The 10,332-nt window shown below is 40.7% G+C and overlaps 1 protein-coding gene across 1 annotated transcript; it reads right to left on the bottom strand.

Annotated features, from left to right (window-relative positions):
• Window positions 1-1,056: 1,056 nt before the first annotated feature.
• On the bottom strand, window positions 1,057-1,784 carry LOC108048537. Its single transcript, XM_017129276.2, has one exon. The coding sequence runs from the start codon at window positions 1,683-1,685 to the stop codon at window positions 1,113-1,115; it is 573 nt and encodes a 190-aa protein (XP_016984765.2). The 5' UTR covers window positions 1,686-1,784; the 3' UTR covers window positions 1,057-1,112.
• Window positions 1,785-10,332: the final 8,548 nt, after the last annotated feature.

Genomic DNA, 10,332 nt, shown 5'->3' with positions numbered 1-10,332 from the left:
CGGCGGGTGGTCCGTCGAAAAACAAAGCACCGAGGGGGCAGGAAAAATCAAATTGAAAATGAAATGCAGGGGGTGTCGGTCGGTTGAAGAGGTTCAAGAGCCTTGGCGGCCAAGCGACTGACGCCGTCCTTCAGCCCCTCGGTCTTTCGGTTGCCAAGGACTGAACATCCATACCACCCAACCACCCCATTTTCCACCGCCCCCCGCGGCGTTGCCTTGCTTATGCAATTTGGTATGTGTTTCCCAAGAAACCTTTGTTGCATTATTGCCGCAATTTGCAGAAGTGGTGACGTGAGAGCCATCAGAGTGCTGCGTCCACGAATATAGCCCTGCCCTGGATCGTCCTTCGTCCTTCATCCTTAGGTCCTCAAACCGCCTATTTTCCGCGTTGGCCCTTCAGCCAGACAGCGAGCAAATAACAACTAAGTTGGCAATTTGAAGTCGCGCGAGAAAGGCACTTTACTTGGACGAAACAAAGTTTTTATACCCTTTATAAAAATACATTAGTCAATATATTTCTTAGTCATGTACTTATTAGTTTTTCTTAAATAGGATAATAAGAAAGATCAAAATATATTTACTTATATTTCTATTTCCATCTCCAAATTTGTTTCCAAATTTTTTCAAATTTTAATACCCTTCCAAAGGATATTATAATTTTATCAAAAGCCTTTAATCATATATAATATATTGATCAGGTCTGTCAAGTCGATCCATAGCCGTGTGTCTGTTTCTAAGGAGTACGTTTTAATTTTCCGATTTTAGCTTGCATGTAGTTTTTAATCAGTTAAATATATAAGCTCATTGATATGTGATATGTTGTAATTAAAAGATATTTTTTTTAAATATGTCTTTTGAATGTTTTTTCAGTTAGTCGACATTTTTATAACAGCTAAAATTGTTATTTACCATAAACAAACCTACAGATTTTTTTGGAAAAATTTTTAATTGATGTTCTGTTATGTCATATCCAATTAGATTTTTACCTAATGGGGTTAATTCTAATAATCATCTTGTAATTGCTGTTGAAAAATAGTTTCTTAAGAAAAAACATAGTTATGTTTGATTTAGGGTTTTAATTCCTTGAAAAGCTCTATTCGGAGCTGAAGCGATTAACCCTCAGTGAGTGCGTAGGTCATAAGGGCCAAGATTCCAGCGTTCCCAACTGTGGCCACATGAGGTCCGAAACCCTCCATGAAATGATCGATCAGAGCTGCACCGAATCTTGCTACGAAGGCAGTGGCAGCCACTCCGGCATAGAGATGGTTTCCGTCCTTGATGGCCAGATACGAAGTGGACCCGATGTTCCCGAGCAGCGCGAGATCCTTGAGGGTCTCCGTGGAACTGTCCCAGTCGTCTCCCATCTTGCCGAGCATGTCGTAGAAGAGCGGTATCAGCGACAGGCCGTGCACCAGCGCCACTCCCGACTGATCGGATACTAGGTAGAACTCGATGTTCGCCAGTGGTAGCGGGATGACCTCCAGTATGCTGGCAGAGATCAGAAAGGTGCGCCCGCACTCGTCGAACTCGTCGGAGAAGGAGCGCACCATGCCCAGCAGTCCGTGCACCAGGCTGAAGGACGCCGCCATATAGCCGTACGGATTGTTCGCCGGGGTCAACGAGTACATTGCGTAGAAGCAGGCCGCAATGAGCAGCAAGTTGACCAGGGCCCCAACCATCTGCATGTTGAACACGTTCGATTTTACTACTCAAATATCACGATCTGTTTGAATCACTTTTTTAGTTTAATTTTGAATGTTGCTTGCTTGAGACCGGAGTGTGGAATGACTGAAAGCAGTTGAACTTCAGTAGAGTCTTGACAAACGAGTCACTGCTAAGTCTATGTCTCCTATTTTAAAACAAAACATGTTGCTTTTTGAGACTGAAAACCGAGCCCAAAAAATATCATCTCTGGGTTGAACTGAAGACTTTGCGGTTGAGCAACGTGATTAATTAAAGAACTATTTATAAATTAAAGAAAAAATTAATAAAATGTAATAATATAAATATAATATAAATAGATCAAAATGCAATATTAGTCATAAGCAATATTATTATTATTGGGTAGTAGTATTACAAGACTATGACATAGTCGTTGTGACTAGCGTTATAAATATAAATTTCGCGCCAACAATCCTATTAAAAACTGTACCTAAAAAATGAAAGAATGATATTTTCAACCCAATCGTTTTAATATCCTCTCCCTTGACAACTAGAGTTAATCTGAACAAAGAGGTACATTGTCCAAGAAACAACTTTCTTAACTGCTAGGGTATATGTGTGCTTTGCCTTGAGCCCGTTTTTTTTGCCTTCCCGTAATTCATTTTAATTTTCTTTCACTTTTTTCCAACCCACCCGCTCTCCCTTAATTTCTCAACCAAATAACCAACCCAGTGTAGAGTATTCCCAAGCAGACCAACAACAACATCCGGAATGTGGAGCTACGGGCAGCTCATCTCCAAGGTGGTTACCGGTGGCCCCGTCAGCTCCGGACTGAGCCAGAGATTACGGTTAAGGACAGGAATATTGGGAAGGGCACGAAGTTTGCCGGTTGGGTGGCCAAGGCAGCACAAGGACATCGATCATAACACCTGAACGCAGTTCATAAATAAGCAACCCTTGGTTCAATTTTGATCCACACATGGGTCAAATGAACGAAGCGTGAGCTGGAAGCGGTCACCCCAAGTCCCAAGCTCCTTTCTGGGGATTCCACCACCTCAATAAAACTGCAAAGTGCCAATTACAAAAATAACAAGTTAGCCCAAAAACTTATTTTGGCTTCCCGACTTTCCTGTGTTTGTTTGCCCCGATGCATTATTAAGTTTATACCAAGAATTTCGCAACACTGCATTGAGTCCACGTGTGTGAGTGTGGCATTTAGCTGGCAAGGACATTTTCATGGGTTTCCATTCCCGCTCCGAAGCAACTTTTTCGCAGCACACTTTTGCAGGCGCATTGATTGGCCCCGGGCATTTGTTGGACTGGCAGCCAGAGTCAACTAGCAGCTAACTTGATCCATCTGCAGGCCTGCAGCCAAAGTGCAGGATGGCAGGATGGGGTGGTCAACTAAATTGACTGCAGCTGGGGCCACAACACGAAGAACTTTTGCCATCGCACCCCAAAACAAAGCCAGGCAGTGCCAACTGGCATTGTGGTGGCTTGAGTTGGGAAAGGGATCGGGATTAGGGAGCCCTTGCACAGGGGCAGGCAGAAATATTGACGGGGCAGGCGGCGGAGACTGGGGCATGACCAACGAAATAATATGAAATAAATTCCAATAGAGCCCCGAAGAATGGGAAGTTGAGTGGGGATTGGCCAAGATGAGTGGCTGGCAAGGGGGCGGTTAGGCCTCAAGAGCGGACTGCGAAAGGGCCGGCGTGCAAAAAATCCCTACAAATTGAATAAGAACTCAATCTTGGCTACTGTGCGAGCAACTTTCTTTGGCGAGGAGCAGGACGAAAGGTCCCGTGACCAAGGCGGATTGATAAAAACACAGACACACGCCCAAGATGCGGAAAAACAAAAAGTACAAGCCGGTAGTACAAAGATCATGAAGGCGAGTTTCCCGACTGAAAGATACTTTTTAACTTCCAAAATAATGCAAGTTTAAGGGGCAAAGTCAATCGAGGAAAAAAATAGTGAAAATGAGTTAAAATATTTATTACAAGAATTAATAGGCTTTAATACCTGTGTTGTTTGTTATATTACATTCAGTGGAATTCCGTAATCATTAGTTAATAGTATGATTAAGAGAGCTTTTAAGCGGTTCATCCGAAATCATCAGTAAATTTATAAAAAAAAGTATAGAAAACTGGTCCTTTGAACCGAGTCGCACGGGAACCAGTAATATTAATATAATATTATTTATTAAAATGGCAGCATTTTTTTTTTAAGACATTCCAGTACCATTAGGGGAATAATTTTCTTATATACGCTAAAGTCAATCATTAGAAAAATGAATTCAAAGCAAAAAGAACATGCCCCTAAGGTTTCACGAGTGATGGGTGCGAAAAGGAATTGAATTGAAATTCCTTGGCAATTGTTTGTGTATCATTATGGTCATCATCAGTGCCCACGACTTTGGACAGTGTGTTTGTGCCTGATGTTATTATTATGGCTATCGATGCTACATTCCCCGATGGATGCTCTTTAAAAGCGGGCCAACTTAGTATCGCGAGCACGTATCCATAACCTAACTCAAGATCGGGCGACTTTAAGGACGCGTATTTGGGTGTTCCGATATGGTTGCCCAAGTGGGGTTGGGGCTTTCCATCGATTGATTTAGCTTTTTGGGTGTTCGGCGTTTGGCACTCGGCTTTGTCGGCCTGTCGACGCACGCGGCACTATTAATTATCATGTTAAAATGTAATTAATTAAAGATGTCGTCAACGTGCGTTTGCACATAACTTTCAATGAAAAGTTAATAAATTACATAGTGCCGAAAACGAAATTACAAACGCCATCAACGAGCCATGACAGCAGCAACAGCAGCAACAAAAACAAAAACCCGGCCAACAATGATAACAAATCAAACGAAAATGTTTAACCTGCCCGCTGACATCCATTGACGGTAGTATCTGTGTGTGTCCGGAGGTGGACAAAAACCACAGCAAAACAAATTAATAAATGCATAATAAATATGCGTAATAATAATGACTAAAGAAAAATCAGAAACAATAAATATTATTTGAGTAGTGTCGCCCCGTTTTGGGCCCACAAGCCGAAGCCGAGCTGCGGAATTAAAGGGCCAAAGGAGGATGGGGCCTGACATGTCATAAACGTTTATAAATGTTCATGTGCGTAAATAAAATCGTAACAATATTAAAACTGATGCGTCGCGCTATATTAAATAGATGTCTGCAGGGCAGACCCCGAGGGTCGGAATACGGAATACGGAAGACGGAAAATGAAAAGTGGAAAGCGGAAGGCGAAACGCGCTTTAAAATAATTTATCGCGTGCAATATTCACACACATGCTCAATACGTGAGCGAGTCCTCAAGTGCGTGACGCCCTATTCCGCTTTGAAATCCCCGTTTTCGGCTCTGGCCCACCGGGCGTATGGGTGATCTTTGGCCCCACTGCCACGTTCCGCCTTCGAGCGCACATTTGTAGGCAAGTCAGGCAATCGCTTGCCCAATTAAGTGCGATGGAGCGCCGGCAGAACAACACAACACAACCCCTGAGCGGGCTCATAAATGTTATCACAATGGCTAATTCGACAAAGTCAAAACATTCGGATGCGTGCTGTCGGCGCTCCGCCTGAAATCCACAAAAACAGCGTGGACCCGCCTCCCTTCATTGAAGCTCAATTAAAAGCGGCAGGCACACACTCCCCCGGAAGCAAATAAAAAGCTCCTTGAGCTCGCGAACATCCACTTTGATTTAAAATCGTCCTTAAAGCGAGGGCTCATAGGGGGGGCAAATAATCACTCAGCAAGACAGTCATTCTGCGCTTTTTATTCGATCCTTTAGAGATTCTACGAGCAGCCGGGCTATAAATTCACTGCTCCTTGTAACAGGGATAAGTACACTTATCATATTTATTATGTAAACATTAGAAGATCACCCTAAAGTTAAGAAACATTTTTCTTATAATAAAATAAATCGGCCCAAATACAAACAAAAAATAAAAATTTCTAAAGTCATAAAAAGTCGACTATTAGATACCCGTTACTCAGCTAAACAACTTAATATAAATATGCCTTCTTGTATGTTTTTCGCCGCTCGAATTAGCACCTTGGCCAGCTGTTCCAAAGTCATCCGCTAGATGGCGCTACCGTGGTACCACGGGCCATGAAAGGCGGATATGTAGGCGCAAGCCAGGTTTAAGCGTTTAATGGGTTTTTGGGCGTTAGAGTGGGCGTGGCAAACTTTTATTAGGCCAATCGATAGGTATTGATGAAATAAATACATATCAATTACAATTTTCATAATAGCATCAAAACTGTGGCCACTGCTTGTGGCTTGTGGGCGTCAGAGGGGGCGTGGCACCATTTTGAAAACTTGCGCTGCGTAGGAACTCCTAAAATCTACATGCAAAATGCCAATCTTCTAGCTTTTATAGTTTCCGAGATCTCAGCGTTCATACGGACAGACAGACAGACGGACAGACAGACGGACAGACGGACATGGCTAGATCGACTCGGATAGTGATCCTGAACAAGAATATATATACTTTATAGGGTCGGAAACGCTTCCTTCTACCTATTACATACTTTTGCACGAATACAATATACCCTTTTACTCTACGAGTAACGGGTATAATTAAATGTTGGTTAACTGAGAGGCGTAAATGCTTGAATACCTTGAAAAATCGTATAATTTGGTTCTACTGATTAAACAGAAATTTAAGTTGTTCAATATATTGACCAAATGTTAAATGAACATAATTTTATGCTCTGTCGGAATGATTTGTAATTTAATTTCATTTTAAAAATTCATTTTTTATTTTAAAATTTAAATCTAATAAAATAAAAAATTGAGCATTTTATTTTTAATTCTTTATTTTAAAACTTAAATATAACGAGGTCGGAAGCTAACTTCGGCAAGCCGAAGTTTTAATACCCTTGCAGACTTTGCCGAAATTGCTAAAAGTGAAAAAGTAGCGAAAGGAATAAGGTATACATAAGTAAACTAGATTTGCATCGTTTCAAGTCAATTGCTTTTATACTGCAACAAGAAAGGAAAGCTAACTTCGGGCGGAGCCGAAGTTGATATACCCTTGCAGAATACTCTGTAAATTATATTCTCCAAAATTATTCATATGATGCATTCTTAATACTCATAAAAAATCCCAACTTCCTAACTTTAAAAACACCAAAGTTATGGCATTTCCAATCGTTCAGTTATATGGCAGCTATAAGATATAGTCGGCCGATCCTTATGAAATTTGGTACGTCGGATTGATTGGCCAAAAATAAAACCCATAGAAAATCCCAACTTCTTAACTTTACAAACACCAAAGTTATGGCACTTCCGATCAATCAGTTATATGGCAGCTATAAGATATAGTCAGCCGATCCTTATGAAATTCGGTATGTCGGATTGATTGGCCAAAAATAAAACCCATAGAAAGTCCCAACTTCTTATCTTTAAAAACACCAAAGTTATGGCTTTTCCGATCGTTCAGTTATATGGCAGCTATATGATATAGTCGCCCGATCCGGCTCGTTCCGACTTATATACTACCTGCAATAGAAAGACAACTTTTGGGAAAGTTTCGAGCAGATAGCTTTAAAACTGAGGGACTAGTTTGCGTAGAAACGGACGGACAGACGGACAGACGGACGGACAGACGGACAGACGGACATGGCTAGATCGACTCTCCTGGTGATGCTGATCAAGAATATATATACTTTATAGGGTCGGAAATGTCTCAAACAAACTTTTGACTGAAATTATAATACCCTCTGCAAGGGTATAAAAATGTCATATACAAATAGAAAACAAGAGAGAACGTTATAGTCGGGTGCCCCGACTATCAGATACCCGTTACTCAGGTAAAGGGAGTGCGAGGGAGATGGAGATAGAAACTTTGATCACGCATAACTTTTTAACGAATGGTCCGGCTAGATCGACTCGGCTAGTGATCCTGATCAAGAATATATATACTTTATAGGGTCGGAAACGCTTCCTTCTAGCTGTTACATACTTTTGCACGAATACAATATACCCTTTTACTCTACGAGTAACGGGTATAAAAATATTACTTTTAGAATATAACTTTTCTGGCCTTGATTGCCGAAAATTCAGTAATAATATCATTGTAGTCGAGTGATGCTGCTACTTCATTTTCGATAGATAGTATAGCTAAATTTAACAGCCTGTCTTTGTTCATGGTTGTGCGGAGATACGATTTTATGAATTTCAGTTTACTGAATGATTGCTCACACGAAGCCACTTTCTCCCTTTTTATTGGCCCTTTTCAGAAGAAAAATGACATCTTTGATATCGTGATACAATTCCGTACCATTTAAATCATTAGAATAAATTTCAGCTAATGATTTGCATTTATCGTTTCGGTGTGTCGTTTTGTTGCCCGGATTTTTTTGAACTGGGCACCACTTGGTTTATTCGTTTCATTTTTGTGTTTTCCACGCCTAATTTGAAATAGTAGAAATATATTTTTAGAATATCAAGAAATGGAAGGTTCAATGAATAATATTTGATAAATAACAGCGAAGCATAAGTACCTTGATTAAATGTTGCAATAGAAAACACTGCCTTGATTGGAATGTATGTAAACAAACGCGCTCATAACAAGAAAGTTTATTATGACGTTTCGATCACACCCTTTTCCTTTTGATCACATCATAAAACACACTTGTATTCTATAGGGAGCGTTACATGCGCAGCGCCGCTGGAAAATATGAATTCTCGAAACATATATTGCTAGTCGGACCCGATTTGGCGCCTCTTAGATTTGGCGCCCGGGGCGCTTGCCCCTTTCGCCCCCCCTAGATCCGCCACTGCAAGCAAGTGGCCCCTACGACACCAAGCAGTGCTTGTTACGTGCGGAGCCCAATAGGCTTCTAAAGCTATTTGGATTGACTTTCCCAAAAAGATTTTTTCTAAACTATAACTTCGTTGTTTTTATACCCTTGCAGAGGGTATTATAATTTTGGTCAGAAGTTTGTAACGCAGTGAAGGAGACGATTCCGACCCTATAAAGTATATATATTCTTGATCAGGATCAATAGAGGATTCGATATAGCCATGTCCGTCTGTCCGTCTGTTTCAATACCGTTTGCGAGCTCAGTTTAAAAGCTAGCGATCTGAAACTTTCACAGTCGTCCTAAAACATGTGTACGCAGATCAAGTTTGAAAATCGATCGGATGTCTATATCCTATAGCTCCCATAGGAACAATCGGATATATCTTTCAAGAATTGATGATATTTCGCGCAGTGTAAAATCTATTGACATGAATCTTTCCAAATCGTATTTTTTTATGCATACCTTGATCAGGGTAAAAGCGCGAGACGATCGGATGTCTATATCCTATAGCTCCCATAGGAACAAAAGGGTAAAATCGGTTAAAATTTAATGATTTTTAGGATATTTCGCGCAGTATACAAGCTATTGACATGAATCTTTCCAAATCTTATTTTTATACCCTTGCAGAGGGTATTATAATTTCAGTCAAAAGTTTGCAACGCAGTGAAGGAGACATTTCCGACCCTATAAAGTATATATATTCTTGATCAGCATCACCAGGAGAGTCGATCTAGCCATGTCCGTCTGTCCGTCTGTCCGTCCGTCTGTCCGTCTGTCCGTCTGTCAGTCTGTCCGTCCGTTTCTACGCAAACTAGTCCCTCAGTTTTAAAGCTATCTGCTCGAAACTTTCCCAAAAGTTGTCTTTCTATTGCAGGTAGTATATAAGTCGGAACGAGCCGGATCGGGCGACTATATCATATAGCTGCCATATAACTGAACGATCGGAAAAGCCATAACTTTGGTGTTTTTAAAGATAAGAAGTTGGGACTTTCTATGGGTTTTATTTTTGGCCAATCAATCCGACCTACCGAATTTCATAAGGATCGGCTGACTATATCTTATAGCTGCCATATAACTGATTGATCGGAAGTGCCATAACTTTGGTGTTTGTAAAGTTAAGAAGTTGGGATTTTCTATGGGTTTTATTTTTGGCCAATCAATCCGACGTACCAAATTTCATAAGGATCGGCCGACTATATCTTATAGCTGCCATATAACTGAACGATTGGAAATGCCATAACTTTGGTGTTTTTAAAGTTAGGAAGTTGGGATTTTTTATGAGTATTAAGAATGCATCATATGAATAATTTTGGAGAATATAATTTACAGAGTATTCTGCAAGGGTATATCAACTTCGGCTCCGCCCGAAGTTAGCTTTCCTTTCTTGTTTTATGCATACATTGATCAAGATAAAAGCGCGTGTCGATCGGACGTCTATATCCTATAGCTCCCATAGGAACAATAGGGTGAAATCCGTCCAAATTTGATGATTATCAGAATATTTCGCGCAGTGTGTAAGCTACTAACATAAATTTTTCCAATTCTATTTATTTACGCATATCTTGATTAGGGTAAAAGCGCTTGCCGCTCGGAAGTCTATATCTTAAAGGAGATAGGAAAAATTGTTAAAGGCTGCGAAAGTATCCCTTTTTATACCCTTGCAGAGGGTATTATAATTTTGGTCAAAAGTGTGCAACGCAGTGAAGGAGACATCTCCGACCCTATAAAGTATATATATTCTTGATCAGAATCACCTCCTGAGTTGATATAGCCATGTCCGTCTGTCCGTCTGTCTGTCCGTCTGTCTGTTTCTACGCGAACTAGTCTCTCAGTTTT

The sequence above is a fragment of the Drosophila rhopaloa genome, unplaced genomic scaffold (assembly GCF_018152115.1).
Source record: "Drosophila rhopaloa isolate 14029-0021.01 unplaced genomic scaffold, ASM1815211v1 contig_3, whole genome shotgun sequence".
NCBI lineage: Eukaryota > Metazoa > Arthropoda > Insecta > Diptera > Drosophilidae > Drosophila > Drosophila rhopaloa.
This window is presented reverse-complemented; position numbering and strand designations above follow the sequence as displayed.

Coding starts and splice junctions, on each gene's coding strand:
- LOC108048537 (XM_017129276.2), bottom strand. CDS start 1,685: ATGCAGATGGTTGGGGCCCTGGTCAACTTGCTGCTCATTGCGGCCTGC.